The sequence below is a fragment of the Acomys russatus genome, chromosome 2, assembly GCF_903995435.1.
Source record: "Acomys russatus chromosome 2, mAcoRus1.1, whole genome shotgun sequence".
NCBI lineage: Eukaryota > Metazoa > Chordata > Mammalia > Rodentia > Muridae > Acomys > Acomys russatus.
Genome location: NC_067138.1, coordinates 62,732,552 through 62,751,333, shown reverse-complemented (window position 1 = coordinate 62,751,333; position 18,782 = coordinate 62,732,552). Strand labels below are relative to the sequence as shown.

Genomic DNA, 18,782 nt, shown 5'->3' with positions numbered 1-18,782 from the left:
ACCGAAATGCTCACATGAAGGAAAACAATGACCCCCTAGCTCAACTCAGGAGGAAAAAAAAAAAAAAAAAAAACCAAGACAAAACCAAGCTCAGCACAATAATCTGCCAAAGGACTCCATGATTTCCTTAAGTAATCACAAGCACTAATGATAATTTAGATTACTGCATGGGAGAATTAGGGAAACAGCATAATGCCGAGCAACAGTGTTATACACCTCAGACTATTGGATGTGCTCAGTGGCCTAAGTCCCTTCTAATGCCTAGCTGTGTTCATTTATGGTCTTCTGTAAGAACAAGAAAACTAAAGGCATTTTAGCTCCTAAAACTCTTTGAAGAAAAAAAAAAAAAAAAAAAAGAGTAAAATTCTGATACATTAAAAGGAAATAATACAAAGAGCCTTATCAACTGTAAGAATGTGTTGACAAATGCATGCTTATGAAGACTTTCATACCAAGGTTTAAAAGTGCAGTATGTATGTGACTGTCAGTCTTTTTTGCATTGAGAAAAAAGTACATGAGACCTATCACTTCAGACTGAGCAGAAATGGAGTTTTAATATTCTTTGTCTCAAGCCACTTAGTCAGTAGGAAGTTAACTTCTTTCCTTAGCTCCCAGGGATTGTTGTTTATCTGCTCTATTGGCAAAAGGAAATAATTTTTAAGGTAAAGCCTGATTGAACAACCTTTAAAAACAGTTTCCTATTAAAAGAAGACCAACATGACATTGACAGAGCATAGTAGAAGACAGAGGAAGAAATTAAGATTAAAAAAACAAAACAAAACAAAATAAAGGAAACCAGAAAAGCAAAAATTAAAATTTACCTTGGAGACAAGAAAGGAAAATTGAACAGACACTGTGTTAAACATCCAACCAACATTAACTGTAAAGTTGAGTCAAATTGTAAATTCTTAGTCAGAAAAGTAGTGTTTAAAAATTGTTGCTCTGCTGCTAATGTGGTATTAATGTGCTAACAAAATGGACTGTAATTAGGAGTAATGTCAGGAGTGAAGCAGGCTGGAAACATAAGTGCATGGCAAAGGTAAAATGCTCTTTATGTGGATGGGAGACCCGGGAACATTCTGTGTTAATTGAATACAAATAATATTTAATTAACATAAAGCATATGCTACTTAAGAAAATAGCTAAAGCCCCAAATACTTGAAAAATGAAGGTTATATTACAGAAGCACGAGTAGAAATAATACAAAGGAGAACTTAAAATGATTAAAGCAAGTGTGAGTATAAAATATTCCTAAGGTCTCTGAATCCTCGTCTTCACAGGGCTGCTTCTGAGAACTGGGCATTTCTCTGGATCAGCTGCAACACTTGCTGCATTACAATGTTACATCCCTGTAGAGGCACTGTAAGAAGGGGCTGTACTTGCTGATTTCAGTGTGCTTGTCTCACAGGTAGACTCACCAAGTACAGGGGACAATGCCATGCATGCCTTAGCATGGGGCTTTACTTAGTTCCAGGCTGAATACCACCCAAAGGCTACTACTGTTCATAGAAATTTATCTCAGTAGTCACTGTGTGTGCACGCGCGACACACACACACACACACACACACACACACACACACACACACACACACACACACACACACACACACACACACACACACATACACACGACCTTTCTGTAGATAGTCTTTTCTGGCAAACTTAAATCTTTACCAAGTCAGCCACAGTTCTGCAATTAGACCTGGTCCTCAGCCTTGTGAGTAAAGTGGGCTCCAAGACTGTTTCTGAGGATCAATTGCCTCAGTCCTGGGGGCACCATCTATTTCTTTCTGTAATTCTTATATGCCTTAGAATTTTCTTTACTTCTAGTGATTAATCCTTTCTCCCAGTTAATTTTTTTTTCTTTAAACTCTGTATGGATTTATTTGTGTAGACTCAGGCTGAAACTTTGATGTAATTTCTTGTTCTTGCTGTTTCCCTAGACTATGTTTCTCTGTGTAGCCTTGGCTGGCTGGCCCTGAATTCAGAGATTCACCTGCCTCTGCCTCCTGAGTTCTGGGATTACAGGCGTGTGCCACCACGCCTGGCTTAATGTGATTTTATAACTTTCTAAATCCCCATTTCACCTCATACTGTGATCATAAATGAAAAGACTTAAAGCACTAAATCAACCATTTTAATTCAACATTTTGTAAGTAGATGAGCATTAACTTTCAGGCTGGGGGCTAATTATAAATAGGCCATGCCCACCCACAAGAGCCTCTTTCTCAAAACTGCTGTGTAGAAGAAAATGGCAACGCCCTACCAAGAGCCTCAGAATCTGAAACTGTAACAGACTCCCCAGGTGACCAGTTCCAGGAAAATAGCCCAGAAATAATTATTACTTAAGAAACTTACAGGCTCACATTATGCGATTCTAAGAGACACAGGGCAAGCCCGCCACACTTCTCCCTCTGATAAAGGGTACCCCTTAACTATGGTCCTTCTCCCTACCTCCCCACATCCTGTAAGTCCATATTAACAAGATGCTTGACCTTCTTCCTCATACTACAAGCTCCCCCTGCCCCCCATGCTCCAATTTTGGTCATCCTAGCTCACCTGACTGAAAGACAATGCTATGAATTCACTTGACAAGAGGCCTCCTCCCTTTCTCTGAAATCAAAGAAGGGTCATGAGCTGTGCAGGGAGCTCTCTACCATATCCCATGCGCCTCCTCACACTTGGGGCCTGGACTCTCGGATTCCCCAGCATGCTGTCTTCTAATAAATCTCTAGTCCCAAAGGATAATCTGCTTCAGTGCTCTTCGAACCCAAACCCAAAACCTTTCTACAAGTGTTTTTAAATTTCTCCAACTTGATGGGTAAATCATACCTTATTTTTAGCTACCTCAGCCGCCATTACTTCAACCTGACCTTCATAGGCTTTGATGGCTTCATTCACAGCATCGAGCTGCTGCTTATTAGACGCACTCTCTCTTTTCAGCTCTTCCAGCTCTAGAGTGATAGCATCAACTTCCTACAGAAACACAGCATTAAGGTTAACTGCTGGCAAGTAACTTAGCTTCATACAGAGATAAAAATTAACATTATTCTCACTTCAGTAGGACTAATCATTTAGTATTAAACTACCTACAAACCAAGCTGTTATCTCAGAAGAAAAAGAAAACAGAAGCTTATTCCCTTTTAAATAGGTGTAAAATTAGAGTTTAGAAAATTGCACAGTTGTTTTCTTTATCTTTAATCATACCATGGAAAAGTAATAAAATTCTACATAACATATGCTGTAGTGAGCTTTAGTGACAAATTTTTTCAGTGCATAAAAGCCTGTGTACCTTGATTTTATTTTCCACAATATACTTAGTACACTGGAAAATTTTTGTGAAGCTATTTAATGAAAGAATTTTAAGTTGGGTAAAGAAGTAAACCTTAAGAGTGTAATTAGTCTTTAAAGACATAAACACATTGAAATACAGTCTCCGGCACTACGCAAAAGATATTAATGATCAGTCTCCAATTCTATGACACCTTACAAATATAGCATGCTTTTTCATCAGCTTCTAACAGTGCATATCCACACAGGTGGTAATAAACAGAAATATCAATCTTCTAATTCTCTGGTAAGACATACATGACATCACATGATTTGTTCCTGATTTGCTTGACTCAACTGTGGGGTTTACAGAGAACCTCATTTGGCTTGTAAAACGCATAATTTACAATTTACACAACTGGCTTATTTTGGAATCAACACTGATGAGTATGGCCAGCCATTGACACTTCACACCTTCTGCTCTATGCCAATTTTAAGATTCTAAGGAAGAAAAAAAAAAAAAAAAAAAAAGATTCTAAGGAAGGTCTTACCTGTTGTTTTTCTTTCATTTTCTTGCTAGATGCATCTGCCTTTGTTTTGGCACAATCCAGCTTTTTCTGAGCCTCCTTCAGTTCTTTCTCTCTTTCAGATTCTGCATTTTTCATTTTATTCTCCAATGCTTCATACTTTTCTTCGGCTTTCCTTTGGATTTCTTTGGTGTTTTTTAATGTCTCTTCACTTTCCTCTGAATGACAAGGTAGTTAAACATGGCTAATTTAATAACAGATACACACTTACAAATCAAAATAATTTAAGGTATGTTTTGAAAAGTTAGAAGCTAGAGTTTGAATTTTTTAAGGCATTATAGCTATGTTTTAGAAATGGCATAATGAATTATAAATCCCACTAAAAGCCATGTTTGAATTATCTAAAGATTTGTAAAGTTACTTCTTCTGAAAGATCAGTCTGTATTTGTGTTTGTGGGGGCGGGGTGGGTGTGTGTTTTTGTTTTTAAAATGCTGAGGATAAAACTCAACCTTGCATTTACAAAGCACATGCTGCACTACTGAATTACACCTCCTACCTTACAATTCAAAGTAACACTGGGGTCACACTATTTTCCATGATTTTAGTTAGCCCGAGCTTACAGTGACTCTGCCTACTTATGCCCACCAAAGCCGCCTTCTATAATAAAAGAAGACCCATAAGAAGATGTTTAGATTGAAGTTGGGGTTTTAAACATATGCAAAGAAGGAAGAATGAACATATTCCTGTCATGTGTGACATCTATCAGAGCTAAGACCCATCCATGATGCAAATATAATTCCAGAAGCTAAAACTGGACAGTTTTCTATTACTTTTCAGTGCAGAACAGAAGTATTAGTAGGATAATGCACATGTAGATTTTCATCATAATGAATGATAAAAACAAAAGTACTGCTATATGAAAGGAGAGGAAAATCTTCCATTAAAAAAATTATGGTGCCTTAGTTTGAGGAGGACCCCAGGACCCAGTTCTGCCTGTCACAAAGTTCTTCTTGTAGGTTTCCAGGACCCTGTGGGTCCCACTATTTCCCCATTCTTCCATGCTACTCTCGCCTAAAGGGTCCTGGGGTCCTCCTCAAACTAAGGCACCAGCCAAGGAGAATATAGGCAGTAAGCTTCAAATCCCTACCAAGACCTAGCCGACAAACAGGATATTCTCCACCATTGAGTGGAAAGTGAGATCTGACTCTCACACGAACTCTGGTGCCCCTTTTCTGACCACGTCCCCTGGATGGGGAGACCTGGAGGCACTCAGAGGAAGGATAGCAAGTTACCAAGAAGAGACTCGATATTCTAAGAGCATATATAGGGGGAGGAGGTCTCCCTCAATCACAGACATAGGGGAGGGGAGAAGGGGGGAAGTGGGAGGGAGGGAAGAATGGGAGGAAACAGGGGAAGGGCTAACAACTGAGATGTAATATGAGTAAATTAATTTAAAAAAAAATATGAAACATTTCAGGAATCTGCATAGGAAAATGACTGAATAGGGTCTATGAATGAAGCTATATGAGATTTGTGAGACCTTGAGGGAAAATTCCAAAGAAACAAGACAAGATTCTTGCAACCCTTGTTCCTCCATACCATGGTTATTCTTGGAGATTACTTTCAGGTTCCTCCCAGGTCTAGTAACAGGTATGCGGTTTACTTTAGACTACCCACCATCTTACCCATTATTATTCAGAATGACATTTCCTAGAATGAGTTGTGCTCCTGACAGTGTCCAGCTTAAACTAACGTGACCTTGCTCTCCTGACTGTATACAGCCCAAATTCAAGTGATTTTTGCTCATATGATCTTGCTTGACCTTCAAGAATACCCTCAGAGTATTAACTATCTATGCTCTAAATCAAGTTGGTTATGGCATGAAACTTTAGTACACCTCAGTTTTAGGATCCACTCTCCCAGGTTCATGTTGCCAAATAGAGCAACAACATGAAAGTAGCTATAAATTGCATTACATTCAACTTTCTGTATGTAAAAAAATGGAGAAAACAAGTTACCAACAGGAAAAATGGGCAAATAGGAATAGAATCCCAAAGATCCAATAAATATAAAAAAGTATCCCAAACTTTAATGATGAGCAACATGCAAATTAAATACAAGTTTAAATATTTATGTCACCTGCTCACAACTTAAGAGAATAGATTTAAAGGAATGAGTACTTTCCCATACTGATGGAAGTGAATATTGGTTTAAAAAAAAAAAAAAAGACAATGTTGGTGACGCACAATAAAAATGAGAATGATTGCCACCTAAGACCCAAAAGCCCCACACTTGAATTTGTCCTACAAAATAACTCCCACATGTGCTCTGAGCATAACATCTTCTGAGTGTAAAAGAAAGGAGAGCAGCGTTAAGCAATGAGGCACATTGGTTTTCATCTTACCAATGGTTTTTTTAAGGGCATCTAATTCTTCTTGTTGTTTATGATAAGAGCTTTGCTGAAGTTTAGTTTGCAACAAATCTCCTTCCTCTGCCTTCATCTCCCACTGCTGCTTCAGTTGGCGATACCTTAAAAAGACAAGTTTATAAATAGCCTTGAGACATGCATTCAAATGTGAGGTTCAAATGCAATACAAATAAAGTAAACCCATGTAATATAAATAGAATGAGATGCCAATGGTTATCACGGAAAGCCATCACTGAAGGTGAACTGCAAATGATCAAGACCCCAAACAACTATTTTCCAGAAAGCTTTAATTTTAGAAAACACCAAAAGTGACCTAAGAATAAGTTAGGTTTATTAAATGTAAAAATATACCTACAAATACACAGCCAGTAGTTACTACAAAAATAACAATTAACGACAATTCATAATATATTAATATATAATAATACATAAACAACACATACTAATTTCCTAAATACGGCTAGTAAACTTTTCTAATTCCCATTTATAAATGTCTGTAATAAGTTACCCATTTTTTATATTGAAATTGACAGTTTATGAAGTCATGGGATTCACCTTAAGCATCTGTAATATGCTTTTTTTTTTTTTTTTTTTTTGGAATGCTATACTAGCTCCACATCTCTTTGTAATGTATTTATCTAACTCAATTGCAGTGAAATTTCAAGTTCATATAAATTCAGAGCATACCCTAGTCACTAGAAATTCATGAGCTTTGAGGAGAAAAGAATTAACCTAAATATAAACACTACCTTGAGTATTCTTACATGAAACTGCATGACAATAAATAAAACAGTCCATTCCAAGTAAGTAAAAATATGTAGAATACAGAAATTTGGAAGAAAACTATACCAATGTCCCGATACAATATGCAAGAATGGCTTTTGCTGGTCTTTACATTTTTTAATTAACAAAATGAGTTTCTTTTTCCTCAGTGCTACAATTAGGGAATAACAAGTCTGAAGAATAAGTAAGTGCCTCCCTAAAAAGAAATGAACACTACAAAGCAATGTTTGTAAGTTTGCAACGCTCAGTGTTGAAGCAGCAAGCACAGACTATATTCTGGGTGACACGGGTGCTTGCTCAGTAGTTGTGTTTGGCGAGGCTTTTCCTGGTCATCCTACCAAAATTTCAGTACCTTTTTCTTAGACAGTTCATACTTCCTTTCCACATACATCTTTGGCTTTACAGAACTACTTAACATATTTTACCAATTTATGGTTTTTTTGTTGTTTTTGTTTTGTGTTTTTAGCTATAAAAAATAGAAGGGAGAAACATTTGAGTCACTTCAGTATCAAGGGTGTTTGGCACACAGAACACTCAGTGAATATGTATTTGAGTATATAATGTCAAGGGTGTTTGGCACACAGAACACTCAGTGGATATGTATTTGAGTATATAATGTCAAGAGAGACAAAGAGGTAAATTTACGACCTCAATTTTCAGGTAGAAAAAGCATCTGCTCAAGTTATGTTCAAAAGCAGACATGTATGCCAGGCATAGTGGCACACCTTTGATTCCAGCACTTGACAAGCTGAGCCAAATGGATCACTGAGTTTAAGTCAACTAGGGTTACAGGTTTTTGAGATCCAGTCTCCAAAAACAAACAAATCCAAATTAACCTACTTCTACACAAAGGAAACACTGTAAGAGAACATTCCTGGGCACATACTCAAATCCTACCATAAATATTTGCTGCTTTAATCACAACAAGAAAACAGAAATTACCTAGATGTTCACCCATGTGAACACGCAGTAGTTTTTTTTTTCCAGCCATAAAAAAATGAAATTATAAAACTTAAAATCAAATTGATAGAACTAAAAAATATTAAGTGAGATGACCCAGGTTCATAAAGGTAAATATTCCAGAACTTGTATATAGATTCTAGTTCTAATTTTATGTTATGTATATTTGTGGAAGAAGTGATTGTGAGTGTGTGTGTGTGTGTGTGTATTGGGGGGGTGTAATGTAACTATTAACCATGAGGATGGAAAAGAGGGTTTAAGAAAATTGTATGGAGGAGTAAAAGAACACATGTGACATGAATATGGAATGAGGAATGCTGAGGACAAAAGAATACATGTGAAGTGTGGATTAGGAAGACGGGGTCAGGACTTTGTGGTTAGGGACAGAGGCGGGAACCAAAACAAAGTATGAATAAAAGTGTCATAAGAAAATCTGTTATGTAGTATGCTGAATAAAAAAATAAAATAAATTAATTTTACTGCTTACTTTTGGACATCAACTTGTCTACCTCTTCCTCAGGCAACACACTGATGTCAGTATCTGAGGTACAGCCATAGCACTGCTCATTTAGTGCTGACAACTAAAGGCCATGCTGCACTGAGCAAATGCAAACCAAGATCTCAGGTGTCCTCTGGAGTCATTCCAGAATATCAAAGCATTCCCACCAAGCCCAGCTGGACACCAACACTACATATTTTTATACTGTGATAACTTCCTTAAAGATATCCTTTGAAATCAGAAAAAAGTAGGTAAAAATTAGACTCAAAATCTATTCTAAAATTAATTATAGAATCACAGATAGTCAATTCCCAATAATTTTCTATCATGCAGAATGTGTGCAGCTTTATCTAACAGAAGACTTACTTTTCAGCAACATTTTTAAGACCTGCTAATTCCTCTTCTAGAGCATGTAGCTCGTTCTCCTTGGTCCCCAGCTCATTCTGAACATCTTTGAGCTCTTGAAACTTGGTTAGGATAGAAGCTGCCTGGGACCTGGCACCTGGATTGAAGCAAAGTCAGAGGCTCTGGATATTAAGTCACCACATGTTCATTAACATTGTTTTCTAAAGGAATTATACTAGAAATGATGAAATAGCAAACCCTCCAGTGAACGTAAAGACAATAAGAGATCTATTCCACTACCCAAGCCTTAACAAAAAAGTTAACTGATTTAAAAACAAAACAAAACAAAAAACAATTCTTAGTAGAAGTGGTCGTTTATTGATTCAAAATAACGACTGCTGAATTGGGCCTACCACCTTGCTCAGGGAAATTTTCCACCCTGGACACTAAACTTTTGGCCTTGTGATTTGTCCTGACCAATGAAAGAAAACCTAACTCCCCTGAACATCAGTATATAATTTACCATTTGCACTAAGGAAAGTATTCTGAGAAGAGGAATTCTTCCGAGTGAGTTACAATATGAGAACAGGGAGCTGAAGTCAATGTAATACAGCTGAAATAAACTAGTTCAAGCCAGTAGAACTATTATACTGTCACCTCATCACGTGGCCTAGGCTCTGAAGATGCAGCAAAAGCGTGAGAATAACCTGCCTTGAGGTACTGTACAAGAGACTGTTGTCATCCAGTAGTGACAACTGAGACACTACACTAGCCAGGTTTGATGGACGGGTGCTAAGGTTAACTAACAATGCCAGTAGAGCTAATAAAACACTGTGTGGTACATATGCCCCCTCTTACACACAAATTCCAAGCACATCTGAATCAATCAAAGAATTCCTTCTGCTTTACATTATCTTCCATGCAGATAGAAGTCATTTGATACTTTTCTTTGGAGTGTGACACTTGGTCACTTAATTAATTGCACTGGCCTACAAACAGGCTGGAGAAATGGCTCAGAGGTTAAGAGTATTTCCTGCTGTTCCAGAGGACCACTTTAGTTCTAGCACCCAAGTCAGGGAACTCACAACTAACTACATGCTCCAGGGGATCTGTTGCCTGATTCTGGACTGAGGGCAAATGCATGCACAGACACACTGCTATCATACAAACAAATAACAGTAAGTCTTACAAAAGAACATTTAAAAAGATATTAAATTGGGTTCAGAGCCCAAGTTGCAACCAGACTGCAAGGACTCCAACTCCAAACTTTGCAAATTATTAAGTTACTCAACAAGTACTTTTTTAATTTCTGAAACTACACATCAGAGATGATAGTATATTCCTATAAGGATTAATTATGTATTTAAGGCCCATAGAATAGAGCATTATAAAATGTACTATAAATGTACTATCCAATTACCAACTAATTTGCCATTATTGAGTCCCTGAAAGACAGCTAGTGCAAGTAAGGAAAATCCTTTCATTTTGTCAGTTGTGAGGAGTCACACATGGCTAGTGGCTACTGTAATAGACAACAGTCTTTGATATTTCCTGCTACAGAATAAATACATTACTAGGACAAAGCATTAGTGTATAATCATTGTTTTAAAATATCTTCCCTAAGGCATTAATGCACCATTTCAAGATTTGAAATGGGTAACAGCACACTGCAATGTGAAATATTAAATTTCCTAAGAAAATTTAGGATAGTTAGGCTGAGAACTTAACAAAAAAATAACACACAAACAACTCCCTTTCTTTGTGACTACAACTGAGCAAAAAGTATGTATACATAAGACTGTATCCCCATGCACACCTCAGTGACTGAAATAGTCTAAGTACCAACAGGGAAAAGCTTTAGAAGAACGAGCTGCTGAGTGAATCCATGATAGTGTATCATCAACCACTTGAGGGCTTTGGCACCATTTTGTACTTTTAAAAAGAAACTGCGAGGTGATAATAATGAGATGTGATAGATATTAACTTACGTTCAGAATTTTAGACCCACCAAGATAGGAAAGATGTTTTCTTCAAGGCTGCCAAATACAAATAGCCAAAACACTATGACTGTAACATTTATATAATTGTCGACTGTTTCATGTTTCTTCTGAATGCAGGTAGTTTATTGTATATATGTGTAATAATATAAATGTATATGCAAAAGAAGAAGAAAAAGAAAGCCCACACCAGTTCCAGTCTCCCTCTTTGCCTAACTGTAGATGAGCCCCTTCTCCAGCACTGTTGCCGTCTGCCTACCACCATGCTCCCCTTCCATGGAGATAATGAACTAACCCTCTGAAACTGTAATCAAGCCTTCAATTAAATGCTTTATTTTATACAAGAAAAGAAACTGGGAGGTAGAGATACAAGCTGCTAGAGGCACAAACTGTTTACCACAAAATTGTTGATACAAGCAGATACACAACATACCTCCACTCAACGTTCCATGAGGATCAAATACATCACCCCCAAGAGTTACAGTTCTGGTCATTATCCTTTTATCGAAGGCCACTTTTTTGGCATTATCCATATTGTTACAAACAAACGTTGTTCCAAAGACAAATTCCATTGCTTTCTGAAGTTCTGGTTTGTAGTCAACCAAGGAAAGAGCTACATGAACATTGTTAGCACCAACCTGCAGGAAAACAAAAGATGTACCACAGGACACACTACTTTCTTTGAAGTATTATTATATTCTAGTAAGAACTATTGCAATATATCTTTAGATTTCATATACCTAGTATTAGATATTTTACTTAAAATATAATTTTAAATATTGAAAGCTCTATTACCAACTAAAATAGTTTAAGTACTAAGCACTAGGGTGGCGTTGGCTCACACTTTTAACTCCAGCTCTCAGGAAGCTGAGGCAGGTAGATCTCTGAGTTTGGGGCCAGCCTGGTTTATAGAATGAGATCCAAGACAGCCAGGGCTACACAGAAAAGCCCTGTATTGAAAAACCAAAAGTTGGGTTGGCAAGATGGCCCAATGGTTTAGAGCACCATCTGCTCTTCTGAAGGTCCTGAGTTCAATTCCCTTAACCACATGGTGGCTTACAACCATCCATAATGGGATCTGATACGTTCTTCTGGCATGCTGATGTACATGCAGATAGAACATTCATATACATAAAAATATTTAAAAAAAGAAAAACTAAAAATTACTAAGCACTGTAAGCTTCTATCAAGAAGGCAATACCAAGTTTGTACATCTAAATGGGCTCTACAAAAACAACTATTAACTAAAGTACAATAATCTTGGTATCAGCATAGTTACAGAAAATGCTTGGTTTCAATTATTAGTAATCCACTTCAGTGAATGCTTTTTTAAATTCAAATTGGACAACAGCAGGCACTTTCAAAAAACAGAAATAAACACAAGGAAAAAAACCAAACGAAACAACAACAACAAAAAACAGGCCAGGCCCCCCAGTCTTCCACAGCCTGTTTGTGAACTTTGCTTACAATGGCCAGCTTTCCCATCTTTTTAGAAAAACTACACGTCGGTATGGCAACAGCATAACAGCAAGGTAGCACCATGCTCAGACCATCTTATGAGGCAGCAGACACCATTAACAGGTCTGGCTAAGTCTAAACAGGGGTAGGGGGAAGTGCTCTTGCTGGTGTTTGAGATTCCAACTCACTAAACTAGGCCTTAAATATAGCTAAATTCAGTTTGTAACATTCTTGATACAAACTGAAACAAGCAAAAACCCACTTTCAAATAGAAGGGCATTTTGAAATTGTTTTGATTGAAATTTTCTCAATAATACTAAAGACTCTGGCTATCCGCTTAGTATCATAACTACAAATGCTATTTCTGTGTTTTACATAACTTTTTCAACTCAAAACACTTTAAAAACTGCTCAATAAGAAGCTAATTTTGCTGGTAAACATCAATGGCTTCCTTTTTAAAAAAGATTTAGATTAATTGATTGATTGTATATGAGTACATTATCTGCAGAAGAGGACAGCAGATCACATTATAGATGGTTGTGAGCCACCACGTGGTTGCTGGGAATTGAACTCAGGACCTCGGGAAGAGCAGATGGCACTCTTCACCACTGAGCCATCTCTCTAGCCCTGGCATCATAATATTTGTGTGTGATTTAAAAAAAAAAAAAAATGCGAATTTGTATTTCTAAGTGAGGGGGTTAAATCCCCTGAAACTAGAATTACAGTTTTGAGCTGTCATGTGAGTGCTAGGAATTGAATCTTGGGTCTTCTAGGTCAGCCAATTCTCTGAACCACTGAGCTTCTCCACCCCTGGCTTCATGTTTTTAATCACCATTCAATACCCATGAAGGGACTGTGAAGAATCAGTACCCAGTACTCAAATCAGGCGGCTTATACCCTAAGCTCCAGGGATCAAACATCATCTTCTGGCATTCAAGGGCAGAAACATATGGCATATATTTGGACACATACTTAAATAAAACAAATAAAAAAAAAATCTTTTAAAAAACAAAAAAATGCATAGTAAGTTAAAAATAAAAATTATTTCCTTGTAAACATCTATTTTCTTACTAGCAGATACACCACAATAAGGGCTACCTAGGCAGCTGATCAGAATTCTACATGAATATATCCCCTAAAACTAATGTTTCCTAAAACTTAAGAGGTTTAATTAAGACAAAATAAGACTTACAAGATTCTGAGCGACCTTCAGAGTTTCAGGAGCAATAGATCTGGCTGAAATTTTATTGAGAGGAATTATTGTGTATCGACGCTTCAATTCCCCCTTTTCTAGTAGCTTCTTACCAGTAACCTAAAACATGCATTTAAAATTTTAAGAAAAAATACTAATGATGACTAAACACACTAAAATGGAACATATACAAATTTAAGAACCCACCATCAAATACATCTGTGGTGTGTTCATCCAAAAGTAGGTTTTAAAAGTATACAAATAGATTATAATTTAGCCTTACTAAAGGAGATGTTGACTTTTGTGGCCATAATAACGAACTTGGAAGGCATTTTGCTAAGTGATATAAGTCAGAAAAAATATTGCACAATGTCATCTATATATAGACTCCTAAAAGGAAAACTTGACGAAGAGTGAGGACAGAAGGTGAGAAGTGGCAAGGAGAGGGAACAATGCACAGAAGCAGGTAAGGGGGCACATGTTTGTAATTAGAAAAGTTAGGTGTGTCTAAATATAGTATATAGCATATATATACACATGTGTATAAATATATATATATATATATATATATATGATGCCTTTTTCTGGCCTCTATGTACACACATGTGTGCACGCAAGTAACACATACAGAGTAAAACTAAAAGATAAATCATAAAATGTGTATGATGAGGTTAATTTACTTTTCTAACAATTTATAATTTAAAATTGTCTTTAAATCTGTTTACCTCTGTGTCTACTACAACATTGTAGAGTCGTTCCCCAGCCACCAGCTCCAAAGCCGTGGCTGCAGAATTATCTTTCACACCTATCAGAGAAGCCACAAGTCCTTTCACACAATGTCTATTCCAGTTCTTCTCTGGGTCCCTAAAAATAGAGAAGTTACCAAAATTTAATGTTAGATAAATTATAATATCTTAGTTAAGAGCTATAAATAAATTAGTATAGTTTTATAAAAAACAAAATTTTTAAAAGTCAGCTATTTTTTTAATATCAACTAAAATATTTCAGTAAATTAAAATAGCTTTATTATTTAATTTGTAATTATGAGCACGCAGGTGTGTGTGTGTGGGCAAATGCATGTGAGTGCAGCTTCCTATGGAGGCCAGAGGAGGGGGCTGGGTCCCGAGAGCTGGAGTTGTAAGTAAGCCTCCTGATGTGGGTCATAAAAACTGAAAGAGGCATGTGTGCTCTTAACCACTGAGCCTCTCAGGTCCCTCAGCAAATTTTCAATGAAATGGAAGAAATAACTTTGGCGTTCCAATCTAATACATGACTATGGTTAAGAATACCCTAACAAAGGCTGTAGCTGTAGCTCAGTAGTTGGCTAGTTCCCCCACAAGCCTGACACCCAGGAGTCAATGTTCAGTACTGCCATTGAAAAAGAGATGAAAAATGAATGTCGTAAAAAATCTCACATTGTAAGACAAATCAGAAGATGCAAGAGTAATTAATGACAGAATAACTTTGAAGGCAGTTTGAACTGAGACTAAATCAATCACTGCATTTGGCTTAAAATTAGCGATACCAGTGGCTGTTATTGTCTTAAGAATCCTCCACCCAACATTTGATAGACTTCAATTAATATTTAAGAAAAATACAAAAAAAGGAAGTACAACTTAAATTCCTTATGAAAAGTTTTCAGACTGCCTTTCAGCTTACATAAAAATGTACACTGGACATTAAGGTTTAAATCTTACTTGTATGCAAACCGAAGATTGGGAAATCTGGCCAGGAGAGCTTCATGTGTTCCTTTCAGATGATTGACATCACGAGACAGCTGCCTGTGCTTCTCCAGGAGCTTTTCCTCTCTGTTTCCTACAGAAGAAATCAGGAAGCTGGAAGCCAGGTCTGCAGAACACTCCCACTCAGGAAAAGGGGAGCCTCGACCACTATGAAACACTCCAAGAAGCAAATATAACCTTGCAGCTGGTACTAAGTAAGGGTGCGCTTACCATTACATTTCTATCAAGCAGCAAATGGACATGGTTCTGACATCAAAATCATACAATGTTCAATCCAAAAACAACCTATGAATTTAATGCCTACTAAAGTGAAATATAGACAAATGCCTGTTTTAAACTTTCAAGCGATCAAGCAAGAAACTATCAAAACTTTACAGGATTATTTTAGATAATTTTATGGCTGTATTTATGGACGCTTTTCTAATGCGTAGGTAAAATGGTGCTTATTTATGTCCTCTGTTGGTTCCCATGCACACAAGCCTCCTCATGATGTGACTTACAGACATTTAAGACAAACCTTCGTAATTTAGCTTCTTCATTTCAGCTTCAAGTTTTTCTTTAGCTGTTTTTACAGCTTCAAAAGCTTCTTGATCCTTCTTATAGCCACCATCCATCTTCCTGACTTCGGCTTGCTTACTCTTGAGCTCTTGTTGGGCATGTTGGAGCTTCATCTGAGCCTGTGGTAACAGGAGGTCACAACCGACCATGAGGCAGACAGTGAAGTAATTAAACAGATATTCAGTTGACCTAATTAAGAGACATCAGGACTAAAAATGTCGCTGTGTAGTTTCCTAGATTAAATTTCAAGAAATATCAGTCATTTCTCTGTATGTCTTAAAAACATTAATATAAATGAATTAATAATTTAGCAGGCGTGTTTTTAATATAAAGTATGACATATGAACCCAAATAAGAAATGTCATAAAAGAACAGCTCTTAGTAGCTTCTAAAGATCACCAGACAGCTGCACATCATTTTTTCCTCTTCCTTCTCAACTCACATGCTTCTAACTTCATTTGTCTATCTTTGTAAATCCTGTCTCTCAGCAGCAAAGAAGCTGCACTGAATGATGGGAACCAAGGCAATACAGAAAGGGGAAGCTAAACGAACAGAAATGTAATGCCATAACTCTGATTTCCAAAGCGGACAACGTTTCACTCTTCAGAAGTGAACACGTTCAAAGCTATACTTTTGTTTTCAGGTGATCCCTGCTCTATAACTGAATGGTGGCATTTCAGTTTTTCCTAATTCCTTCAAAGTAAATTAAAACTTTTACAGTACTGACAGCTTATAAACTTTATGATTGTCACTTCTGAATTGAAAAGCTACAATTAAAATTTTAAGTGATGAGAATTAATTAACATATAAATATTTCCAAGTAAATATTTTAAGGTGGCTCCTTAATAAAAAAGCATACATGAGTAATCACAAGCACTGCTACAAACCAAGCAAAGCATTTACTGCATCTTGACAATCACTACCACTAATACTTCACAATGAATTTGAGATTTACCATACTGTAGATTAGATATTTACATTAAAAAAAAAACCCTTGAGATTCAATTAATATTTTTCAAGATTTTGTAACAACCCAAAGCGACTGTGAAAAGTAGCTTCTTACAATGAGCAGCAGTTAGTACACCAGGCTCAGTGTCTGTGCTTACCTGCTTGGCCTCAGTCTGAGCTTTACTTATGTCATTTTTACAGGCTATCATCTGACCAGCCAGAGTTGCTTCTGCCCCATCTTCATTACTGGACAAGCCAGCAGAAACAGCATTGAAGTGCTGCTGGGCGGCAGCCAAAGCTTCAGCATCTTTATTACATGTTTCTTGAAGGCTGTAAAGCCCATTTGTTATATTTTTAACTTCTTTTTCCTTTGTTGCTACTGCTTTAGCGTCCTTTAGGAAGAATGACAAAGTGAAAAGATATTTAGAAAACAATTTTAAACTTACTTTGTTATTAGAGTTTGTAATTTTGAGGGGGCATAATTAAGAGTAATGTAATTGTTGTTATAATTTTAAATACTGAAGGCTCCCTTTGAAACTTGCTGTTTGGGAGATGTGATACCTGTATCCTAAAGTATTTTCATTCCAAATGGGACAGTAAAATCACAGAAAAAAATGGGATAAAGCTAATAAGTAGTTAAAGAACTCACTTAAGAAAACTGAATGTCAGTTCTAAAATCTATAAAAGTAAAATGATAGTCATTCTACACCAAGTTTAAAAGGAAGTTTTAGGATTAGGAACACATATAAAGAAATATTTTATAAAGTAGCCTAAGAGTCAAGCTTTACAGAAAAGTACTGCTAATACTTAGCACCTCTTACATAATATTAATCAGGTATCGGATATGAGACAACATACCAACTACAGGTTGAGGAACACTTTTTTTTTTATTAACTTATTCTTGTTACATCTCAATGGTTATCCCATCCCTTGTATCCTCCCATTCTTCCCTCCCTCCCATTTTCCCCTTATTCCCCTCCCCTATGACTGTTCCTGAGGGGGATTACCTCCCCCTATATATTCTCATAGGGTATCAAGTCTCTTCTTAGCAACCTGCTGTCCTTCCTCTGAGTGCCACCAGGTCTCCCCCTCCAGGGGACATGGTCAAATGTGAGGCACCAGAGTACGTGGGAACGTCATATCCCACTCTCCACTCAACTGTGGAGATTATTCTGACCATTGGCTAGATCTGGGAAGGGGTTTAAAGTTTACCTCCTGTATTGTCCTTGGCTGGTGCTTTAGTTTGAGCGGGACCCCTGGGCCCAAATCTATCATATTGTTCTACTTGTAGGTTTCTAGGACCCTCTGTATCCTTTTATTTTGCTATTCTCCCATGCTTCTCTCATTTAGAGTCCCAATAGGATGCCCTCCCCTCTGTCCCAGTTTCCTGGTAAGTGAAGGCTTTCGTGGGACATGCCCCTTGGGCTAGTATGCAGATATAAATGAGTATATACCATTTGATTCTTTCTGCTTCTGGGTTAACTCACTCATTATGATCATTTCTAGCTCAATCCATTTATCCACAAATTTAGGGAATTCCTTGTTTTTAATAGCTGAGTAGTATTCCATAGTGTATATGTACCACAGTTTCTTTATCCACTCTTCTACTGAGGGACACTTAGGCTGTTTCCATGTTCTGGCTATTATGAATAAGGCTGCTATGAACATGGTTGAGCAAAGTTTCTTGTTGTGTGCTGGAGCATCTTCTGGGTATATTCCAAGGAGTGAAATAGCTGGGTCTTGAGGAAGCCCTATTCCCAGTTTTCTGAGATAGCACCAGATAGATTTCCAAAGTGGCTGTACTAGTTTGCATTCCCACCAGCAATGAGGGAGTGTTCCTCTCTCCCCACATCCTCGCCAGCATGTGGTGTCGCTTGAGTTTTTGATTTTAGCCATTCTGATGGGTGTAAGATGGAATCTCAGAGTTGTTTTGAATTGCATTTCCCTGATGACTAAGGAGGTTTCTCAGCCATTTGATACTCCTCTGCTGAGAATTCTCTGGTTCCAATCCCCATTTCTCAATTGGGTTATTCGGTTTGGTGGTGTTTAATTTCTTGAGTTCTTTATATATTT

General features: G+C 37.1%; 1 protein-coding gene across 1 annotated transcript in view; it reads right to left on the bottom strand.

The window, feature by feature from the left end:
* The window catches only part of Smc2 (structural maintenance of chromosomes 2), a 50,004-nt gene that overhangs the window by 13,701 nt on the left and 17,521 nt on the right, over positions 1-18,782 (bottom strand). Inside the window, exons 10-19 of the mRNA XM_051162072.1 lie at positions 16,868-17,101; positions 15,721-15,880; positions 15,159-15,276; positions 14,187-14,325; positions 13,462-13,581; positions 11,245-11,449; positions 8,836-8,971; positions 6,204-6,328; positions 3,823-4,016; positions 2,834-2,977 (exon numbers count right to left, since the gene is read on the bottom strand). Coding sequence (XP_051018029.1) covers positions 2,834-2,977; positions 3,823-4,016; positions 6,204-6,328; positions 8,836-8,971; positions 11,245-11,449; positions 13,462-13,581; positions 14,187-14,325; positions 15,159-15,276; positions 15,721-15,880; positions 16,868-17,101 — 1,575 coding nt within the window. The remainder of the gene's footprint in view (positions 1-2,833; positions 2,978-3,822; positions 4,017-6,203; positions 6,329-8,835; positions 8,972-11,244; positions 11,450-13,461; positions 13,582-14,186; positions 14,326-15,158; positions 15,277-15,720; positions 15,881-16,867; positions 17,102-18,782) is intronic.